General features: G+C 38.4%; 1 protein-coding gene across 6 annotated transcripts in view; it reads left to right on the top strand.

The window, feature by feature from the left end:
• Positions 1-23,658, top strand: part of PPP4R3B (protein phosphatase 4 regulatory subunit 3B) — an 85,620-nt gene that overhangs the window by 15,578 nt on the left and 46,384 nt on the right. For 4 of the 6 annotated variants that reach the window (XM_043512331.1, XM_043512332.1, XM_038395587.2 and 1 more), the window contains exons 4-9: positions 7,758-8,381; positions 18,175-18,252; positions 19,165-19,281; positions 20,507-20,623; positions 21,377-21,526; positions 22,907-23,009. In XM_043512331.1, the coding sequence (XP_043368266.1) occupies positions 7,758-8,381; positions 18,175-18,252; positions 19,165-19,281; positions 20,507-20,623; positions 21,377-21,526; positions 22,907-23,009 (1,189 nt within the window). The remainder of the gene's footprint in view (positions 1-7,757; positions 8,382-18,174; positions 18,253-19,164; positions 19,282-20,506; positions 20,624-21,376; positions 21,527-22,906; positions 23,010-23,658) is intronic. The other 2 variants (XM_038395590.2, XM_038395588.2) reach the window with 1 other exon arrangement.

Genomic DNA, 23,658 nt, shown 5'->3' with positions numbered 1-23,658 from the left:
TCTAATTTTCAAATTTTGATGTGTCCTGTCTGCTCATTTTGTGTGCCATAATTTTTAAAACAAATATAAAGTAAGAGCATGTTTATATTTTTAGGGTTCAGCTGCCTGATACAGTAATTCTGATTCTTTGCTGTTGACACTGATGCCTGTAGCTGCTCAGAGGCCCATTCAATTCTTAATAATTCCCAGAAGGCAGCTTCAGTTTGACAGAAAGTATAGGTTTTTTTTTCCCCCCCTAAGGACAGCACATATTGAATAAAATATAAATTCTATACTTTTCAGTATGTCTCTTCAGTGATTGGGGCTGTTGTCTCTTTTCAGCTGCCATTTTAATTATGCTTCCTAGAAGAGGTAAAGTTTGAAATTAAGACTGAAATAATCAATTTTCCCATTAGAAACATTTTAAATCTGTTTCAAAGTTCAACAAAATAAATGGGCAAAAACTATAGAACTTACCTTCCAACATTGAAACTCTGATTTTCAGTACTTTCTAATGTGGAAAGCTAACTCTTTCAGTCCTAGTTTGCATATCGGATTGTCAAACTGGAATCTTTGTTTAATTATCCATTATTATATTTGGCATTTAACTCTGGTCTTCAGTGGTTTACTCTACTTGTGATTAGATATGGTTTAAAATATCTTTTATATACCTAATTGTTGTTTGTTTTTAACCTGGAGTTTTCCTTAAATTTAGGAACCATTATTCCTGGGGGAATTCTGCATCCAAAATTGTCTGTGCACAATATTTTAAAATGCTGCATATTTTTTGTCAAAACACCCTATAATCACACCAGTTTCAATTATTTTGGTAATTTATTTCAAAATACGTGTCAGCAAATATGTCTGTAACAATACAGACAACAAAATGATTCAGGGAATGTTTTTTGAGAAATAGATTATGTAGTAGGCATATTAATACAGAACTCTGAATAATAATTCAAATTAAACACAGAAGTGTACATCTCACGCCCCTCAGAAGCAGTGCAAAGACTTGGGGGAGTCGGGCGTAATGGAGGAGTTGAAGAAGAGGAAGTAATTGCTGGAAAAGAGCCTGGGAGTGAACCTGGAGGATTATTGGGTGTGGATAGGAGAAGAATGGAATGGGTGATTTTTTGGGGAGGGGGGGGGATGGAGGGATTGTTAGGAGATGTAGAGCCTCCCCAGTGCAGACCCTGGCTGACCCTAGCCTCTCCCATTCAGTCAGCATTCTTCTCCCTTCCCCATGTGTCCCTGCACTCCCTTCTCCCTCCCCCATGTGTCCCTGCTCCCCACTCAGCCTCTGGCTTAATGCTGTCACCCCACTATCCTATGGCCCCACCCAGTCTGTCCCCCCTCTAACCCTTCTGAATCCTGGTCTTTGTTGCCCCCCCCAGCAGCCTTCTCTGTCCTCTTCCCCTCCCCCTCCCACCTATGTCCCTTGCCTCCTCACCTGGGTCCACAGGTTGCTATGAGGAAGGCAGCCTCTGTCCCTCCTTCTCCGCAGCTGGCTGCTGAGGCTGCCTTCTCTTCTGGTACCACAGCAGACCCTGGTGGGTGAAAGCTGTAATTGCAGCACCTTCCCAGCAGAATCTATTATTCTGTGGGAGACATGAAATCTGCACTTGCACAGTGGTGCAGAATTCCCCCGGAATACATTAATGTCAATGTAGGAAATGCAGCATTTTGACAATGCTGTTTACCACTTCTGGAGAAAGAAGAGAAAATAATTCTTGTAGTGACTGACTGTGGGTTGAGGGAGTGTGCTGTTATTTGAGGGAGTCCAAACACATTGCTGGATTAGGCCCTAAATATTACTGCAGAAGAGAATATTTTGGTGATGTAATCTTTACAAGAATTAGCAACCTTTCAGTCCACTTTCAGATTGCTTTTCAGTTCTCTTCTTGGAGTAAGTGAAACAATAACAAATAATGAGCCAACCGTGTTAATTTTTGGATCAGTTCAGTATGCTCATTGGCTTTTGTTTAACTGTTCTCTATAACAAAGATCAGAGGAGCTAGCCACTGATCTTCATCCAGATGTGTTCTGTGTATTACCTCATTAACTTACTTTCCATGTGTCTAATTTCTGTCTCAGGATCAGGCTTATAGGGGGATAGCCTCATATTATAATAATTCTTAATTATGACATTTATTTTTTAAAAACATTTCTGTATGTGCTCTTTAGATATAAAAACAGCTAAGCTTTCAGATTTTTAAATGCTATACTAACAGAAGTTATTTATGCCATTGTAACTTAACTCAAAAGTGTGTAACATGCTAAATTTATTAGGTCTTTGTTACTATTTTGAGCAAAGTGTCTATTTTTCATGATGGAAGTCCATATTTTTGTAAACTAAATGTAATGGTGAATGTTGCTGGCCCTACTAAAGGGAGATGGGTCTCTGTCTACCTGTGACACAGCTGATTTGCCTCTCCAGGTGGATCGAGTCATGTCACTAAACCAGGCCTGTGAGGTGGTAGCATAACATCCTTTTGGATAGCCAAGGGGGAACTACAGAGTGAGTGAAGCTGCAGGGAGAGAAAGTGTCCCCTGAAGGGGCTTGGGAGAGAAATAGAAGTTCCAGCTGGTTCTTTCTTCTTGGGACAAAGCTGGAGAAGACAGGCCAGGACCTGTCTTCTCCAGAGATTTAGAAAATAGAGGAAGAGACAGTATCTCATGGAGAAAGGGCTGTGCCCAGGCTAAGGCCTGTTTGTATTCATTTTGGAACTTTGTTAATAAAACCAGACTCCAGTAAGGGCTGCTGTTGGGCTTATGGAAGCCTCTTTTTGAGTTATCAAGGAAGCAAGGGGAAACTGAGTTTGGGCAGTGCAGAGCCACCTCTGGCCATTAGGGGGCATAGGGAAGGTGGCTGACCCTATTACAGCATTATTCAAATGTAAATGTAGAGTAAAACTTCTAAGGAGCCTAAGCTGCATTTTCAAAAATGACATAGACGCTTAGCCTAAGACCCATTTTTTTTTTCAATGAGACTTAGACTCCTAATTGCAGAAGTTACTTTTGAAAATGTGACTTAAGCACTTCTTGGTATTTTACTCATAATCCTTGATAGTGGGTTTTTAGCATACATAGATCATTTAGATTTTGCAGGACTTACTCTGGTCACTTCCTGACTTATAACTGTAATAACAAGATAATGGAATTGCACCATTGTAAAATCAATACAAGAGGAGAAGCAAACTTTACATCAGAAACCTGTTTTGAGATTGAGATTTACATTGGCCTTTTCAATTGCATCAATCTGATAAAGTTTAAGAGACCATGTTATGATCTGTGATTGGAATTTTATTAAAAGGATCTTTTTATTTACACTCAACTAGATGGTATTTCTCTGATGTAACACAGTAACTTTTGAATGTCGTATTTGATCAATTCTAAAATATCAGGGATTATTCTAGGCGCTAATAGGCAGAACCCTATTTTGATGAAAATCTGGGAGAAATGAGGGGCACACAGAATCCTTGATATCTAGTTGCACAACCACAATGTCAGCCTCTTCTGTAATTCTCTGTAAATCAAAGAATCAGTTGATGGTATAAATTAACATATTCCAGCATAAAAAACCCCTCATTTTATCTCTGTCCATGTCCCACTTGAGTTCCAAACACTGACACCCTGAAAGAGACAGACAGAAGAGAAGGAGAGAGGAGGAGGAGGAGGAGGTGGGGCACACAGAGCTTCAGCTTTGGAGGGGAAGAATGAGAGGCCCTGAAAGGGGGGGGATCAGAGCCCATGGCATGGAGAGAAATGGGAGACCTGGAAGGAACAATGGGGAGGTGTGCAGAAGCTATGGCATGGTGGGGAGGGGTGAATGGGGTATATTCAGAGGCCCTGGAATGAAGGATGGGGTTGGGAGCTTGCAGTGAGTCCCTGAAATAGTGGGAGGAGGGTGGCTCACCGCGATCTTGTCAGGGAGAATGGAAGGAAACTAGGAGTGCCAGGTTATGCAGTTAGCTCAGCCTACAGAAACAATAAAATGTGCAACTTCCTAGGTGCAGGTTTAAATCAAGATGGGATGTTTTTCCACAAAATATGCTCTAGTTCAATGTTAACTAATTTAGGGAGGTCTTATGGTCTGTGTTACCTGAGAAGTCATACTGACTGATGATCAATATACCTTCTGGCTTTGTAACTTGTGTTTCGCTAAAAAGTCAGATTACAGTGAAAATCTATAGAAATTCGTATTACAATGTAGAAGTGAAATAAAATGAGGGAAAGTTAATACACTAATTTAGAATAATGCTTACCAAGGTTTTTTGCTTGTGTAGGCATAAGGCTTACCTCTGTGCCTGCTATGACTACATATATGGAGTGAAAGGGAACTCTTCCTCCCCCTGCAATCTGACCACAGTGATGCATTGCTTAGGCAAATTGTGTTTAATGGGTTGGGTTTAGTTTTCTGAGCTCATTTTCTTCAGTGTTTTAAGGCTTATCCTCAGTATAATTATGGTTCTCAAATATTACTACAAGTACATCGGCAGAAATTAATATCTCAGTTCATTGAATAGGTTAGTGCTTTTGGGTTTTTCTTTGTTCATGGAAAGGGCAGGGGTTAGTGTACTACTGACTTTGCACTCTCAAAAATAGTAGAGGTACCATTCTTGGCTTTTGTTGCAAAGGAAATTAGTTACATGAGTGGGATCAGGTTAGTAGTGACTACAAAGTACTCTCATAAATGTTTAGTGGCATGAAATGGTTAATCCTGGGACAATTCTGCACCTAAAAATTCTGTGTACAATATTTTAAAATTCTACAAAATTCTGCATATTGTCAAAATTACACAATATAATCACTCCAGTTTCAGTTTGGTAATTTGGTAATTTATTTCAAAATACCAGTCAAATAAATTGCTGTGTGTCTATTCCTGCACCATCCCAAACATTCTATGCCAGTAAGAAGAGGAGTACTTTGTGGCACCTTGGAGACTAACAATTTATTTGAGCATAAGCTTTTGTTGAGCTACCCCTCACTTCATCGGTATGCAGTCATCAGAGCTGTAGCTCAAGAAAGCTGATGCTCAAATAAATTTGTTAGTCTCTAAGGTGCCACAAGTACTCCTTTTCTTTTTGCGAATACAGACTAACACGGCTGCTACTCTGAAACCTGTCATGTATGCAGTGGTGACCCCTGGTGGCAAGTAGGGTCAGACTTTGACTAATACCTTACTGAATGATTTATCAAAAGTTGAGGAATGGTCAGCATTCGCTCATCTGGGTTTCCAGGATCATAGGCAGAAAAAGTCAAGTTTGAATCACTGTGACCTTCCACTGGAAATAAATCTGGACCCACTGATTTAACATCAGTCTTTGACCTTTGAATGAGACCTATTAAACACAGAACTCCTGTCCATGTCTATCCATTCTCAATGAATATTAAGCATTCTGTGGCACTTTTTAAAAAGTAGCTTTCCCTGGTCTTCCTTCCTTCCTTTCCCTCATATTGTGTAGGCCTGTCTAGAAATAGGGATGACTGTCATGCTGATATCAAGTAAAACCAGTACAATGGTTGCTTTTAGATTGCCCCTTACCTCAGACCACCTCAAAGAATCCTCAGACACATTTGTTGAGAACAGTTCTGCTCCACCTTATTAGAAGACTTCCTCTCAACAACTGAATGTGTTGGTCTCTTTACTAGTTGCTTAACACATGTTTCAAAACAGTTTGTAAAACAATGCAGGAAGAATTGTGCTATGTTGTTCAGGTTTATTATAATTAGGTTTGGTACAAAACTGTTTTGAAACGTGTTAAGCAACTAGTAAAGAGACCAACACATTCAGTTGTTGAGAGGAAGTATTCTAATAAAGGTGGAGCAGAACTGTTCTCAACAAATGTGTCTGAGGATTCTTTGAGGTGGGTCTTAGGTAAGGGGCAATCTAAAGCAACCATTGTACTGGTTTTACTTGATATAGCATGAATAACATGTCATAGTGCTGCTGTGGTTGACCTTCCATATTTCTTTTTTAAACGCTGAGTTTTTAGGATTTACAGCTCTTCCATAAAACTTCAGTTTGTATAATCTTGGATACCCTGAGTTTGTTTAGCTAAGTATTTTTCAGCTCAGCCCCTGCTGAGGCTCTTTTAATTATTTATTTATTTAGTTAGTTAGTGATTTAAACTAATGGGATAAGTAGCTTGGTGGGTCTAGTCTCTGTAGCTGCCTCTCTACCCCTAGAATTCTACTAGGGCAGGGGAAGGCCTACTGCAGAACAGACTCTTCGTGTATGGGGAGAGCAAGAAATGTAGAAGAACATGTAACACTTTGCATATTTTCTTCATATTTTGTCAAAATAACACTCTATAATCATGCCAATGTCAGTTACTTTGGTAATTTATTTCAAACACCTATCAGCAACCATGTCTCTAACAATCTACACACAATTTCCCCAAGAAGGAGAGAGTTAAGGAAACCCCTATGACAGCTTAGTTCCTGCTTCTTTGCTCCCTCCCCTACAGAGCCCAGCAGGAGGGACAGATGCCCACACCTCTATCCCCCAAAGCCCAGCTGCAGGGACTCCCCCCTGCCCAGACACTTGCACACATCCCCTATCCCCTTGAACCCAGCTGTGCTTCCTCGCCCCCCAGCCGAGACACTTGCAGACCCTCCCAGACCCAGCTGCAGCCTGCCCCCCATCCCGACTCCCGCACACACACACTCCCCAGAGCCAAGCCGCAGGCCCCTTCGCAGCCCAGACACTCTCACCCCACAGACACCAGACCAGGATCCAGAAGAGAAACAGCCTGATTCTGGGTCCTGGGCTAAAATGGAGTTTCCTGCACTCCACTCCACTCCTTCCTTCAGGGCATGCTTAGTACTGCAGCTGCTGGGAATCCTCCAGCTCCCTTCTCCCCCCCCCCCCGAATTTCTGCACCAATTCTGCATTGCGCAGTGGTGCAGAGTTCCCCCAGGAGTCATGGTATTCACTTTAAATATTTGAAGTGTATTCCTAGTTATGTAATCCGAATGCTGTCTGAGCTTGCATTGTGTTTTTAAGACTTGTTTCTGTTTACTTTACAAGTCACTTTCAGACCAATGTCCAAAATAGGAAAGGAAACAGTTGTTTGTTAATAATTGGGTTTCCCTAGTGCTTCTGCTAGCCCAGTTTACAAAAAGGATTGTTCTTTTTACGGTATTCATTATATGCCTACTGTATAACTTCACTATCTCTATGTACTTGGACATTTTAATTACTTCTATAATATGACTTCAATGGAATTACGAAGAAGCAAAGAGCTTTAAAGTTTTAAAAGTTACCTTGTTTTGAAATAAATATAGAATTTTTAAATGATCATTATTTAAGGCCAGTGATTTTATTTCATACATGGCTGTGAAGTGACTAACACGCTGTTGGCACTACAGTAGAAACTGCACAGTTACGAACTGACCTGTCAATGACACACCTCATTTGGAACCAGAAGTATGCAATCAGGGAGCAGCAGACACACCAATAATAAATAAATTAAAAAAATTTTAAAAAGCAAATGTAGCACAGTACTTTGTTAAACATAAACTACTTAAAGGGGAAAGCAGCGTTTTTCTTCTGCATAGTGAAGTTTCAAAGCTGTGTTAAGTCAATGTTCAGTTATAAACTTTTGAAAAAAAAGCCATAGGCATTTTTTTTTTTGAGTTCCCAAGATGTTTGTCACTCCTGAGGTTCTACTATATATAATTATACGTGAGTTATTTAAATTACCAACTTGAATGTTCTCTGTATGTCTCTATATTTTGGGATAAGACAGTAATTGTTTACACTCCATTTTTAGGTTCAAGGTAAAGATCCATCAGTGGAAGTCACACAGGACCTTATTGATGAATCAGAAGAAGAACGCTTTGAAGAAATGCCTGAAACTAGTCATTTGATTGATCTTCCTACTTGTGAACTCAACAAACTTGAAGAGATTGCTGACCTAGTTACCTCTGTTCTCTCCTCACCCATCCGTAGAGAAAAGTTAGCGCTTGCCTTGGAAAATGAAGGCTACATTAAAAAACTATTGCAGCTTTTCCAGGTTTGCGAAAATCTAGAGAACACTGAAGGTTTACATCATTTGTATGAAATTATTAGAGGAATTTTGTTCCTCAATAAAGCAACTCTGTTTGAGGTAATGTTTTCTGATGAGTGTATTATGGATGTTGTGGGATGCCTCGAGTATGACCCTGCTTTGGCTCAGCCAAAAAGGCACAGGGAGTTCTTGACCAAAACAGCAAAATTTAAAGAGGTTATACCTATAACAGACTCTGAACTTAGGCAAAAGATTCATCAGACTTACAGGGTACAATACATTCAGGACATCATCTTGCCAACACCGTCAGTTTTTGAAGAGAATTTTCTTTCTACCCTCACTTCCTTTATTTTCTTCAACAAAGTTGAGATTGTCAGTATGTTACAGGTAAGTGAATCGAAGGAGGTGGGGCGGGATTGTAAATTGAGACTTCCAATTGTGATTTTGAGGTTAATTGTAATCTTTAATTCAGTATTGTGTAATCATATATATCTTTCATTCTGTTTGCACTGTATCCTTGGTGCTTCCCCACACTTCAAACAGATGTTAGTTTTATGCTTTTTATGTAATATAAATTGAGTTTAAAGTACGTTACAACCATCTGAAATGTATCATATACTTCAAAAACTGATTATAAATAGCAAAATGATGCAGTGGAAAATGGTGAATAGACTAGAAGTACCATAGTAACTTTCACATATCTATAGTGTAATCCTCAATCTGTGAGTGAATTACAATGCAATTTTAAACTGTTTTCGTCAGGCAGCATGCAGTTTTATTTCTCTGATATTAATGGATAGCAACACTTCAGTGTGACAAATATTTTCACAGCAGATCATTAATCCCCATTTGTAATAGGTATAGCAGGAATGTTCTGAGCGTGTTATCTACATTAGTGCTATTCATTTGTGGCACCAAGTAAGTGCTCTACAATAGTTGCTCTTAATTTTTCCCAACTACTGTACCTTTTTCAGGAGTCTGATCTGTCTTGCATACCCCTAAGTTACACCTCATTTAAAAACTACTTGCTTACAAAATCAGACAAGAAAATACAAAAATGTCACAGCATAGTATTCTGGAAAATTGCTTGCATTCTCACTTTTACCATATTATTATAAAAGAAATTGACTGAAATATAAATATTGTACTTACATTTCAGTGTATAGTGTATATAGTACAGTATAAACAGGTCATTGTCTGTATGAACTTTGAGTTTGCACTGACTTCACTAGTGCTTTTTATGCTTTTTTGTAAAACTAGGCAAATATCTAGATGCGTTGATGTACCCTCTGGAAGACCTCTGCATACCTGGGTTGAGAACCACTGCTTTACAACAACCAACTTAATTTGATTAGTGCTTCTTGACATCAATGCCCCATGGTGGTATTTAATAATAAAAGCAAAACTGTTATTGGGTAAAGGGCTTAAAAAAATTTATCAGACACTAGCCAGAAGTACTAGAAGAATAGCTTGGAGCATCACCAGGAGGTACCAGAGACAGTGCTTTGGTGAAAGGCCATTTATGCTTCACATAAAATTGTGGTTTCAGAGTAGCAGCCATGTTAGTCTGTATTTGCAGAAAGAAAAGGAGTACTTGTGGCACCTTAGAGACTAATAAATTTATTTGAGCATAAGCTGCATCCGATGAAGTGAGCTGTAGCTCACGAAAGCTTATGCTCAAATAAAATTGTGGGTAGTCTCTATTTTCCAACCCAAATTCTGTTGCTGTATTATGCTAGCAGCAGAGTAAAACTGACAGATACCTAATTGGTTTTATTCTGCTCCTGCTCTAGGCCATTGTGCAGAGAGGGTTTTCTCAAAGGGTGAAACTGGTTAATCTCTGGGCATGGTTAGCCTCCAGGAAAGGTGAAGGGAATCAGAAGATGTACTAATGAAAGTGAGGGATCAATAAAAATTCCAGAAAGAGAGCAGAGAAGAGGAAAGCATAAGGGATGGGATGAGGAGTGAAATTCCCAGAAGGTGCAGCAGAACACTTGGAGACAAGAATATATATATAAAGTGAATTGCTTGCTTTTAGGTTGTGGATTGTATGAATTTTTCATACTTAGTTAAGTTTGACATTTAGTTAACTGATTTGGTAGCCTAAAGAAACTCAAAAATAAAACTGTCGACTAACAACGTTAATAGAAGAACTTGGGTTTGATACAGGTTTCTCTTAAAGATACAGGTTTCTCCCTCATTTATTTTTGTGTATAGGGGATCTTGCTACAGATAAAAATGAAAGCTCTTGATTTTCTGAGACACCATCTCAGAACGTTGGGGTCATTGGTTTTGTTTTATTTCTCTTCCCCCCTCTCCCCCCACCTCCAAACTCTGTTTCAGGGTGCTGTTTTTCCAATTTAGGTTTCATCAACTTATTTGTGAAAGTCTGATTGCATCTTAACAGAAAACTCTGATCCCTGCGCTGATTAACTCCTTTCTTTACTGGCCCCTGAGGAGTGCTTGAAGCCTTGATGTGTTCTCACTTCTCTATTACTCTCAGCTACTGTAATGAAAATTTTGCAGTCTTGAGTTTACTTGATTTTTTTTTTCTTTAAGTAAAATTAGATGGTAGCTGTAGTTGCACACATTTCAACACCTGGCTACTTGTGTGAGTGGGGCATACTGACATGTTCATCTTTTAAAAACTACTTTCCATAGGCCACCTATTCCACATCAGGATGGCGACGGTGGCGGTGGCTGCTGCTGCTAAAGGTGTATGTGAATGAAAGCAGTCCCTTCACATGGGAGGGAAAATCTAAATTGTTGTATTACCCCCAGTAGTAAAGACATGCTTGTCTCAGTCCCTGGAAAAATCATGGAGCAGGTCCTCAAAGAATCCATTTTGAAGCACTTGAAGGAGAAGGTGGTGATCAGGAACAGTCAACCTGGATTCACCAAGAGCAAGTTATCCTTGACCAAGCCTTCTGTGATGAGATAACTGGCTCTGCGGATCTGGGGAAAGCAGTGGACATGATATTCCTTGATTTTAGCAAAGCTTTTGACACAGTCTCACACAGAATTCCTGCAAGCAAGTTGAAGTATGGATTGGATGAATGGACTATAAGGTGGATAGAAAGCTCGCTAGATTGTCAGGCTCAATGGGTAGTGATCAACGGCTTGATATCTAGTTGGCAGCGGAGTGCCCCAGGGGTTGGTCCTGAGGCTGGTTTTGTTCATTGTCTTTATTAATGATCTGGATGATGGGATGGATTGCACCCTCAGCAAGTTTGCGGATGATACTAAGCTTCAGGGTAGATATGCTGGAGGGTAGGGATAGGGTCCAGAGTGACCTAGACAAATTGGAGTATTGCACCAAAAAGGAATCTAATGAGGTTCAACAAGGACAAATGCAGAGCCCTGCGCTTAGGACAGAAGAATCCCATGCACTGCTACAGGCTGGGGACCGACTGGCTAAGCGGCAGTTCTGCAGAAAAGGACCTGGGGATTACAGTGGACACGAAGCTGGATATGAGTCAACAGTGTGCCCTGGTTGCCAAGAAGGCTAACAGCATATTGCACTGCATTAGCAGGAGCGTTGCCAGCAGATCGAGGGAAGTGATTACTTCCCTCTATTCGGCACTGGTGAGGCCACATCTGGATTATTGTGTCCAGTTTTGGGCCCCCCACTACAGAAAGGATGTGGACAAATTGGAGAGAGTGTAGCAGAAGGCAATGAAAATGATTAGGGGGCTGGGACACATGACTTATGAGGAGAGGCTGAGGGAACTGGGGTTATTTAGTCTGCAGAAGAGAAAAGTGGGTGGAGATTTGATAGCAGCCTTCAACTACCTGAAGGGGGGTTCCAAAGAGGATGGAGCTAAGCTGTTCTCAGTGGTGGCAGATGACAGAACAAGGAGCAATGGTCTCAAGTTTCAGTGGGGGAGAATATGGGGGGGGAAACTAGTTTACTAGGAGGTTGGTGAAGCTCTGCAGTGGGTTACCTAGGGAGGTGGTGGAACCTCCATCCTTAGAGGTTTTTAAGGCCGGGGTTGACAAAGCCCTGTTTGGGATGGTTTAGTTGGGGTTGTTCCAGCTTTGAGCAGGGGGTTGGACTCCTTTCTCTTTAAGAGACAGAGTGGTCTTTCCCAACAGTGGGGAAGACTAATAAATGTTTTCTTCTTTTACTGTGACTACTCTGGAGAACACTTTTTTCTTTGTGAGTTGACCCAGCTGCTGAGTTTCTGACAGCCTCATTCACTTGATTGATGTGTGAATTTCATTAAAGTGAATAGGATTTAAAATTCAGGCGTTAATTTTTAAAGCTAATCATAGAAGTGGCTCCAACTGCCTTCCTCAAACTTCTAGTTAACCTCGTAAATTTTAAATTAAAAATTACAAAGGGTGTTCATTGAAGTTGTCTTTGAATTATTTATTCACTTTGGACAGAACTTTGCTAAATGTAGATACTAGGTATTTTGCTCAATTATAGTGCAAATAACATGCACTAGTTTACATGTCTTCATTTTTGTGGTGGGTTTTCAGAATTAATTCAGGAAGATTATCAAATGATTTTGTAAACCTTGGTGGGTAATTAGTGCTGTGTAAGTCAATGATCTTGCAGCATGATTTGGAACTAATATACTCTTTAGTAAAAGGGGTCCTAATATAGCAGGCCAAATTCAGAAGTGAGTCAGTCAAGTGTAACAGTACAGGTTTGTTTTGTTTAAATTTACATTATTAGTTTTTTCAATGTATTACACCTGTTTAGACTCTTTAAGTCTCCCTTAGGCTCACTGGGTGAGACTCAGAAGAGTTATACAACTTGCATGCAGAGGAGCTGGAGAAAGGTGTTAGAAAATGGCTCCTTAATGAGTTACCTCAGAGATGACGACTTACACAACCACTCTAAAGTTGCATAACTTTAAGGGGCTATGCCAGCAAAGCCTAGGTTAGAAGTGTGAAGAAAAAAATTGCATCCCTAACTGATATAGCTGTACTCTGCCCTACTGTAGAGGCTGTCATACCATCAAACAAGTCCTTTTGCTGGTATAACTTATTTCATTTGGGGAACTGATACAAGCTATGCCAGTAAAAAAAAAAAACTTCGGCTTGTGGCTATAAGCTGCGTCTCCAGTAGGAGGAGGTTTGCCAGAAAAGCTATACTACCAAACCCTTTCTAATTTTGAAAAGGCCTAAGGTACGCTTTGCCTCTGTATTTCACCCTTAGTGCCTGTTACGTTTGGAAGACATTGGAAGTTTAAGGAAAACTTAAACTTTTTTTCAGGTGCTTTTATGGGTTTCCAAAAAGCAGGCTGACATCAGACCAGTTGACGCTGAAAATTTAGGATGACATAGCTATGGCTGTCAGAGATGTGAAAAAATAGCGCTGTAGCTGTGCCAGCCTAACCCCTGGAGTACATAAGAACATAAGTAATCTCTCTCCTGCCATCCATCTCCACTCTCTGACAAACAGAGGCTAGGGACACCATTTCTTACCCATCCTGGCTAATAGCCATTAATGGACTTAACCTCCATGAATTTATCTAGTTCTCTTTTTAACCCTATTATAGTCCTAGCCTTCACAACCTCCTCAGGCAAGGAGTTCCACACGTTCGCTGCGCGCTGTGTGAAGAACTTCCTTTTATTTGTTTTAAACCTGCTGCCCATTAATTTCATTTGGTGGCCCCGAGTTCTTATATTATGGGAACAAGTAAATAACTTTTCCTTATTCACTTTCTCCACACCACTCATGATTTTATATACCTCTATCATATCCCTCTTTAGACTCCTCTTTTCCAAGCTGAAAAGTCCTAGCCTCTTTAATCTCTCCTCATATGGGACCCGTTCCAAACCCCTAATCATTTTAGTTGCCCTCTCTGAACTTTTTCTAATACCAGCATATCTTTTTTGAAATGAGGAGACCACATCTGTACGCAGTATTCAAGATGTGGGCGTACCATGGATTTGTATAAGGGCAATAAGATATTCTCTGTTTTACTCTCTTTTTTTAATGATTCCTAACATCCCATTTGCTTTTTTGATGGCCACTGCACACTGCGTGTACGTCTTCAGAGGACTATCCACAATGACTCCAAAATCTCTTTCCTGATTAGTTGTAGTTAAATTAGCCCCCATCATATTGTATGTATAAGTTGGGGTTATTTTTTCCAATGTGCATTACTTTTCATTTATCCACATTAAATTTCATTTGCCATTTTGTTGCCCAATCACTTAGTTTTGTGAGATCTTTTTGAAGTTCTTCACAGTCTGCTTTGGTCTTAACTATCTTGAGCAGTTTAGTATTGCCTGCAAACTTTGCCATCTCACTGTTTACCCCTTTCTCCAGATCATTTATGAATAAGTTGAATAGTATTGGTCCTTGGGGAACACCACTAGTTACCCCTCTCCATTCTGAACATTTACCATTGATTTGTACCGTTCGTTCCCTGTCTTTTAACCAGTGAAATCCATGAAAGGATCTTCCCTCTTATCCCATGACAACTTAATTTACGTAAGAGCCTTTGGTGAGGGACCTTGTCAAAGGCTTTTTGGAAATCTAAGTAGACTATGTCCACTGGATTCCCCCTTGCCCACCTGTTTGTTGACCCCTTCAAAGAACTAATAGATTAGTAAGACATGATTTCCCTTTACAGAAACCATGTTGACTTTTGCCCAACAATTTGTTTTTCTGTGTGTCTGACAATTTTATTCTTTACTATTGTTTCAACTAATTTGCCCAGTACTGATGTTAAACTTACCTGTCTGTAATTGCCAGGATCACCTCTAGAGCCCTTTTTAAATATTGGCGCTATGTTAGCTATCTTCCAGTCATTGAATACAGAAGCTGATTTAAAGGACAGGTTACAAACCATAGTTAGTAGTTGCGCAATTTCACATTTGAGTTCTTTGGGTGAATGCCATCTGGTCCCAGTAACTTGTTACTGTTAAGTTTCTCAATTCCAAAACCACCTCTAATGACACTTAAATCTGTGACAATTCCTCAGATTTGTCGCCTACAAAGGATGGCTTAGGTTTGGGAATCTCCCTAACATCCTCAGCCGTGAAGACTGAAGCAAAGAATTCATTTTGTTTCTCCTCAATGACTTTATCGTCTTTAAGTGCTCCTTTTTTATCTCGATCATCCAGGGACCCCACTGTTTGTTTAGCAGTGATGTACTGCTTCTGATGTACTTAAACATTTTGTTGTTACTTTTTGAGTTTTTGGCTAGCTGTTCTTCAAACTCCTTTTGGCTTTTCGTATTACATTTTTATGTTTAATTTGGCAGTGTTTATGCTCCTTTCTATTTACCTCACTAGGATTTGACTTCCACTTTTAAAAGATGCCTTTTTATCTCTCACTGGCTTAACAACCATGTAAAGAAGTACATTGGCTCTTTTTAGTTCTTTTACTGTGTTTTTTTAATTTGGGGTATACATTTAAGTTGGGCCTCTATTATGGTGTCTTTGAAAAGTGTCCATGCAGCTTGCAGGGATTTCACTCTAGTCACTGTACCTTTTAATTTCTGTTTAACTAACCTCCTCATTTTTGCATAGTTCCCCCTTTCTGAAATTAAATGCCACAGCGTTGGGCTGCTGAGGTGTTCTTTCCAGTACAGGAATGTTAAATGTTATTATATTATGGTCACTATTTCCAAGTGGTCCTGTTGTAGTTACCTCTTAGACCAGATCCTGTGCTGCACTCAGGACTAAATCGAGAATTGCCTCTCTCTTTGTGGGTTCCTGAACCAGTGCTCCAAGAAGCAGTCATTTAAAGTATTGAGAAATTTTGTCTGCATTTTGTCCTGAGGTGATATCTACCCAGTCAATATGGGGATAATTTCCCATTATTATTGAGTTTTTTTTATTTTGATGGCCTCTCTAATCTTCCTTAGCATTTCATCATCACTATCACTGTCCTGGTCAGGTGGTCGATAATAGATCCCTACTGTTATATTCTTATTAGAGCATTGAATTACTATCCATAGAGATTCTGTGGAACGTGGATTTATTTAAGATTTTTACTACATTTGATTCTATGTTTTCTTTCACATATAGTTCCATCCCCTGGCATGGCCTGATCTGACCTTCCGATATATTTTGTACCCCAGAATAATTGTGTCCCATTGATTGATTGTCCTCACTCCACCAGGTTTCTGTGATGCCTATGATATCAATATCCTCCTTTAACACGAGGCACTCTAGTTAACCCATCTTATTATTTAGACTTCTAGCATTTGTGTACAAGCACTTTAAAAACTTGAAACTGTTTGTCTTCCCTTTTCTGATGTCAGATTCTTTTTTATGTGAATGTTTCTCATCTGATCTCGCTGACGCTTTATCCTCTTCCATCCTCTCATCCTGACTAAAACTTAGAGAATCTCTCTCAATAGACTCTCCTCTAAGAGAAGTCTCTGTCTGATCCACGTGCTCCTCTGCAGCAATCGGCTTTCCCCCATCTCTTAGTTTAAAAACTGTTCTTTAACCTCTTTAATGTTAAGTGCCATTATTAAGAGTATAATGCCTCTGACAACCTAGCATTCCTACAATAATGGAAAAACCCATATCATAGCTGTAGTCTGTATCCAATAATGGGGTTATGATAGCATAGCTGTGGCATTGTAGCTATGCCGCTATATCATCTGTAGTGTAGAGATGACCTTAGGCAGAGTGCCCTTGTGCTGTATGGAATTTCAAAGACTTTTTGTAATGTTTTTATAAGGTAATAATTTTTAAATTAAATTTCTTAAGACTATGGTTAGAATATTTAATTATTATCATTAGAAAATGTTATTCTTTTTTAATAATCTTTATCTTAAGTGGGTAATTACCAGTAAGTAAACTTTCAGATCATTACATAAGGCAAGTTATAAAATTAATAGCACAGTTATGTACAAGTGAATATTTTATATTGGGTAGAAGTTTCTGGGTATGATGCTGCTTTTTACAGGTTGGTACAGAGTAAAGTACTTTTGCATATTTAAATCGGTATACTGGTTTACAACTTCTGTAAATGCTCTAATGTTCTCACTGTATTTTTAAAAACTTGGTTAGTACTTTTAAACCGAAGGCACCACAGTGACACAGTGGTATCATGATTCCTCAGGACTTGTTTCCCATACCAAAAAATACAGAGAACAGTGTGTAGAGGGAGAGTGGGGAATGGCCGAACAGCTGAGGGATGGTACTGTTCATACTGCTGTTCTCTTTAGCATAATCGTAAAGTGTTTTTCTAGTTAGTTATGTGCTTTTAAAAAAAAAAATCTTCAATATAAAAAGAGAAAAAGCAGACCAAATGGGAGAAGTAAATGAAAATCAGGGAAGGTTACTTAGATCCAGAGCGTCCATGGGGGTTGAGGTAACTGAACTTAACCCAGAAGGAAACCTATATTTCCAATTTCATGGGCTTAGCTCACTAGAAGTCAAACAGTTGTGGTCAAGCCAATAGAAGGCACAGCTCATGCAAACTGTCTGACCCAGGACTTGTCTATACTAGGAAGGTTTTGCTGGTGTAGCTAAACTGGCAAAACTCTTTGTGTGAACGTGGTTATTCCAATATAATTGAGTATATGGGGATGGGTTGGGAGGCATGAGCCATGGAAAGAGCTTTAGAAAGAGAAGTGAGGGATAGAGTGTGGAGTAAGGGAGATGTAAGTTTGATACTTCAGGAAGTAAGCTTGGTAACCTCTGTTGTCTGCGGTAACATGTTGAGAGATGGTATTGATTTTCCACGCCAATCTCTTGCTCTACAAAACAACAGGATTAAAAAAGCTTAGCATTAAAACTTGAGATGTTTTTACTGTAATGAATAAAAGTATGCTGTTACTAGGCTAAAACCTTAAATCTAAATTTTGTTCTCACTTAAATCAGTAGGAGTTTTACAAGTGTATTTATCTGAGGGCAAAATTTGACCCATTAGTTCTGATAGAGTTTAGTTTCTGTGAAATACTATAAGTTTAATATAAGGCATTTCACATCAATAATGCTTAATACAATAAAATCCATTAGAACAACACACTTCAAATCTGCAGGCTTGGATTTCCTTATTTATGATGAAAATGTCAAAATATGTGACCTGTAACCTAGCTAGCAAGACCATCAGAGCTAATATGCTAGATTCTAAAGCACAAGCACAAAAATTTTATGACTATATATAACTAGTGGCTTGGGTATAGTAGAATGTCTTTTTAGTTTTGACTATTTTGATGTAATAGTAACTGTTATATAATGTGTTATGCAGGAAGACGAGAAGTTTCTGTCTGAAGTTTTTGCACAATTAACAGATGAAGCTACAGATGACGACAAAAGACGTGAATTGGTGAGTCCTTTCTTTGCGAAACTTCAGAGACTTAAATATTAAACTTGTACTGCAAACCTTCCCTTCAGTTACCTTTTTGCAGTCATTAAGCCATATTCCTAAAATGAAACAACAAATTTTTGATTGAGTTCTCAAACTAGTAAAGAGTAAATTGTGATTTTCTTTATTTTACTATTGACAATATCAGCTAGGACATTAGAATGTAGACACCTGAAAATTTCTTCGCCATTACATAGTTGTAATATTGTTTATCCTACGCAGTACTGCTGAGTTCCACAATTCTGTATCAATGTGTCCTTCACTCAAAGGCCTATCGTCAGAGGTCCTGAGATTGCTGAAAAGTCACTGTAAACAAATTTAAATTTAATGGTTTACAGGCCACTGGGGCTGCCTGCTGATCTGTACTTAAAAATCTTGGACTTATTTGTAACTGAAAGAAGGATGACCTCTGGAGTCCCTTATTTTTGTATTTATAGCTGCCACCCTGATTCTCTAACCATGTTGCATAGCCAGCATTTCTCCCTGAACCTGTTTACCTCTCACAAGAATGAACTGGAGTATTGGAGAAAAGAACATACTGGAGAAAAAGATATAGTTATTGTTGTTGTATTTAAACAACAGATATGCCAGATAACAATTTAAATCTTTCATATACTCAGTTCAGTAAGATAACTAGGTGCTCACTTTCATTTTTTCAGGTGGGTTTTCTTCTGTCTTTGTCAAATAACACAATTTGAGATTCAAGCTGGACAAGTCAGATTTTTTCTACCTGCCTTTTACCATTATTACCTAAGAAGTATAACAGGTTTCTCAAGTGTTTTTATCCAATATAGTTCACTATTTTTCTTTGATGTACTAGGAATTTAATTACACAAATGTTTTATTTGTTAATATATCTTTCAAATGTTATAGGTTAACTTTTTCAAGGAGTTCTGTGCATTTTCTCAGACATTACAACCTCAAAACAGAGATGCATTTTTCAAAACTTTGGCAAAGTTGGGAATTCTTCCTGCTCTTGAAATTGTAATGGTAAGTGAATCTCTTTCAGACAAATTCTTTTTAAAAGGGTACTGAATTCTGGTGCCCTGTTTTGACACTCTGGGCTGATCTTTTCAGTCATAGTGAGCACTTGCAGCCCCTTTGACTTCAGGTGGAGCACCTCTGAAAATCAAGGTGTCTCAAGTGGAGCACCCAAAATCAATGACTAATTTGGAAAATTTTGGTTATAATTTAGAAAAATATATTTAAACTTGTGTGGTGGAGAGGTAAGTAAATGTGGTGAATAGCGCTGGTTTTGATGATTGAGTGCAGAATTAAAAATTACATTTAGTTCTTGATCTCTTGACTCAGCTCTGTTATGCACAGTCCTGAACCAGTGCCACTATACATAAGATATCAGTGACAGTTTTGTGACTAGAAAGAAAGGATTTATATGCCTTTGGAAAGCTGGGAAATTCCATCTTTTTACTGGTATGAAGCATTTTTAATCATGATAGATTGAGATATTAGAGCATAAATATTGTTTCCAATTTGTTTTCCTTCATTTCAATTCTGATGTGATTTAGCAGTTAGCACTCTACCTAGAAAACAATGCTTTGTACCACCTAAAAATTCTGAATCCCAACTTTCAAATGCTCGAGCGTGTTTAGTCTGTCACTTTATAGCAGCTCATGTCTTCTGATCTGCTAAACACATCACAAATTAAGTGGAACAAGAACATCGGACTAACACAATATTGAAGTCCTAAAATCTCGTGATCTTTCAAGTCTGTGATGTGCCTTTGTAGAGCAGTACAAATATTTCTAGATCCACAATTTTTTGGCTCTGGTCCAGGACCCGTTATCAGAAGGAAAAAAAAAATTCCCTGAAGAAATGTATTCATGCTCTAGATGAGTAAACAATAAGTGTAAACAGTTGTATGTGATTGGGATAAGATTGTAAACCTTTATACTGGCCCTTTTGTACTAAATTAACTCAGCTGTGGTAATAAATATAGAATATTGGCATCTAGATATTAAGTAGTGTTATGTGGACTTTAACTACTAGCTGCCAAAATTATGGCCATCAAATTCACACAAATCTTTATGCTCTTTCTGGATAGTGTGGAAAGTTTTTTCTTCATATTTTATAGTGGGACTGTTGGACTTGCTTAATGTATAATATGACCTTGCAATCAAATGTTATTTTTATCATAGTCCTACGTTACTGTACTTCAAATGGTTTATCTGTAATAAACTGATTTTACTTTTATTAGGGTATGGATGACTTGCAAGTTAGATCAGCTGCTACAGATATATTTTCTTATCTAGTAGAGTTTAGTCCATCCATGGTCCGAGAATTTGTAATGCAAGAAGCCCAACAGAGTGATGATGTAAGTAAGAATATTACAGGACTGTCTAATAATTTGTGTATATGTTGATTATACTTGTAAAGACAGTATTTTTTGCTTTTTGCAGAATTGAGATCTTTTTCAGTCTAAATATAAATTTTCTTAAATGTGTTACAGCCTTTTTTAATAAGAGTACAGAAAATGTAGGAAGAAGACAGGGAAAAGCATTCTGATGTGGGGGGGGGGGGGGGGAAGAAGATATGAGCGCACACAACCTGTATTTTGCTCATTATAGAATGGGTTCCCATCAATTGCCAGGTGAAATCCAGGGTACTAGGTATCGTATTACTAGATAAAAACAACATTAAGATGGAGTTAAGGTTGAGAGTACATATAGTTGCATAGAATATGAAACATTAGAGGGATATTATAATTCTCCCAAGAACAGGCATTACAAACTCAGGAGGGTTCAGACTTTACATTAAATGTAAAAGAAATGCAAACAGGTTCAAGTATGGAAATGCATGGTTAAGGCACTGCCTTGGAGTGACACCTTGAGGGAGAAAAGTGCACCTGATTTTTAAAGACATTTGATTTTTTGCATCTAGGCTCATTTTCAGGTAATTTTTATTTTTTCCATTCTACTGTACTGTTTTAATATTTGAAACTCAGGTTTTGCATTTGCTTTCAGTTATTTTTTTCACGTGTGAGCTTTCAATGGCAGCACCTAGAGACCGAATAAAAATCAGTCTAGTAGTATTTGTATTACTGAAAACTTGATTTGCTTTGTTGCAGGATATCCTCCTCATCAATGTAGTTATTGAGCAAATGATCTGCGATACTGACCCTGAACTTGGTGGGGCTGTTCAATTAATGGGGCTCTTACGTACTCTGATTGATCCAGAGAATATGTTGGCCACAGCTAATGTAAGAAAATGCAAAGGGGTAATGAAACTTTACCATCTATGCACATTTAAAAAGTCGTCTTACTCTTTCTAACTGTTGTCTTTGGTTGGAGGATAGTAGGAACGAAAAGCATTTTGGCATTGTCCTGTTTTGCCTGATGATTTTTGTCAATTGGAAAATTTCCATAAAATTATTGATAATGAAAAGCACTGATTTGTAATTACTGTATCTAATTAATGCTAAGAAACATGGCATTGTCTAAGAAGTTCTTAAAATTGGCAATCTTCTTCTCAGATGCATGAGTATTAGACTAGTCTCAGCTCCTATTGGCTGCGTGGGCCACGTCAAAACATGGAAAAAAGAGTCCAATGTGTCTGCATGAAGCTAAGACTATGTTTAATTCCTACTGCATAATGCGAATCCACCTTGATAGAGCCATTCATATACTACAGAATGTACTTTATCCTGATAGAATACTTAGTCATAAGTAAAAAGAAAAGGAGTACTTGTGGCACCTTAGAGACTAACAATTTATTTGAGCATAAGCTTTTGTGAGCTACAGCTCACTTCATCGGATGCAACTTGGTCATAAGTATGATTCTGTTTATATTGTCAGAAATGAACAAAAATCCAGGACTCCTTGAAATTTGTTTAAAACTTTGCCCAGAGTTCTGATAATTCCATTTAACCTGCATTACATCAAATCTAAACATTACCTTTGGATTAAAATGTTCTATAAAATTTAGGTCTCCAGGGTTTGCTTTGTTATGGTGAGTAGCTGTTAGTTTAAATTCCTTTTCTCTAAGAAAAAAAATATAGTATATATAAAGTACAGTGTGCCTGTGTTGGTTTTGGAATTATAGTCACCAAAAGAAATATTTAAAGTAAAATCTAGTAACCTTATGTACATACAATAACCCTTAAATGTTTTATGCATTGTAGAGAACTGATGATAGTGGTCCCTCTTTTCTTTTCTTTTCTTTTCTTTTCTTTCCCTCCCCCCCCCCCCCCCCCCCCCCCCCAGATATACAGAAGTTTCAGGCAATATATGCAAAATTACTGGTCGCTTCTTTTCCTTTTAAAATTGTTGGTTAAAGGAACTATATGATGCACTAATGTCAGTTCATTTGTCTTTCTCCATTGGAGAGATTTGAGTTCATGCTTTTGCTTTAATCACAAGTTATGTAAGGTTGATCTCATTCTAGTCCTCCCACTCTGCTCTACACCGTTGTGTGAGATGGGTTCATTCTACTCTAGAGAACACCTAATGTGTTGCAAACCTGTATCAAAAGATACTATAAAGGCTATGTGAGGTAGCTTATGTCTTGCTTGTCCTATATTTTACTTAAGTGCTATTAGTCCTCACTATCAAGGGCACTAAATTCACACCAATGTTTAATAAATAAATGTTTGTTTCAGAAAACAGAGAAAAGTGAATTTCTCAATTTCTTCTACAACCATTGTATGCATGTTCTCACCGCACCACTCTTGGCTAATACTTCAGAAGACAAATGTGGAAAAGGTAGGATTAAATGTTGGATTGACTTTTTATCTTGCCATGCTTACCAACTGATCATCTAGACAAACAATGTCACTGATTTGTAGTGTGAGAGCAGAATGTGCTTGTTGGGAGGCTATTGTTGCCTCTCAGATAAGAATTAGGGTAACTTGATATACACAAATATTACTAGTCCAGGGATTCCTCAAAAAGTGTTTGAGTTACTGCTATGAATGGTAGTAATATGCCTTTTGTGCTCTGCAGCCTTGGGAGCCTGGACTGTGTTTACTAGGTCATAGAAAAATAAGCAGAACCATGGAAATGTAGTACATGCCAAGTCTGAAATATTAATAATTTATTAACTTTATTCTTGTCAACCTTAAATAAAGGCTAAAGTATTGCTATATAATTCCTGCTCAAACTGCATGTCCATGGTAACTCCTAATATACACACTTCTGAAACTTTCAGTATTTGGTACATTTGTTGGCTACTGATGCAAAACTGCAATCATAACTTCTGTTGGTAGCAGCAGACAGTCTTTCTTGGTAACTTTTAGAATTGTTGATGTGCAGCAGCAAATGTGTTCAACTTCACAAGTGTTTCAGAGCCTTTACAAATTGCTTTGTCAGTTAGCCAAATCCTGGGATCATGTTTTCTTTGGTATCTGCAGAG

The sequence above is a fragment of the Dermochelys coriacea genome, chromosome 3, assembly GCF_009764565.3.
Source record: "Dermochelys coriacea isolate rDerCor1 chromosome 3, rDerCor1.pri.v4, whole genome shotgun sequence".
Taxonomy (NCBI): domain Eukaryota; kingdom Metazoa; phylum Chordata; order Testudines; family Dermochelyidae; genus Dermochelys; species Dermochelys coriacea.
This window is presented reverse-complemented; position numbering and strand designations above follow the sequence as displayed.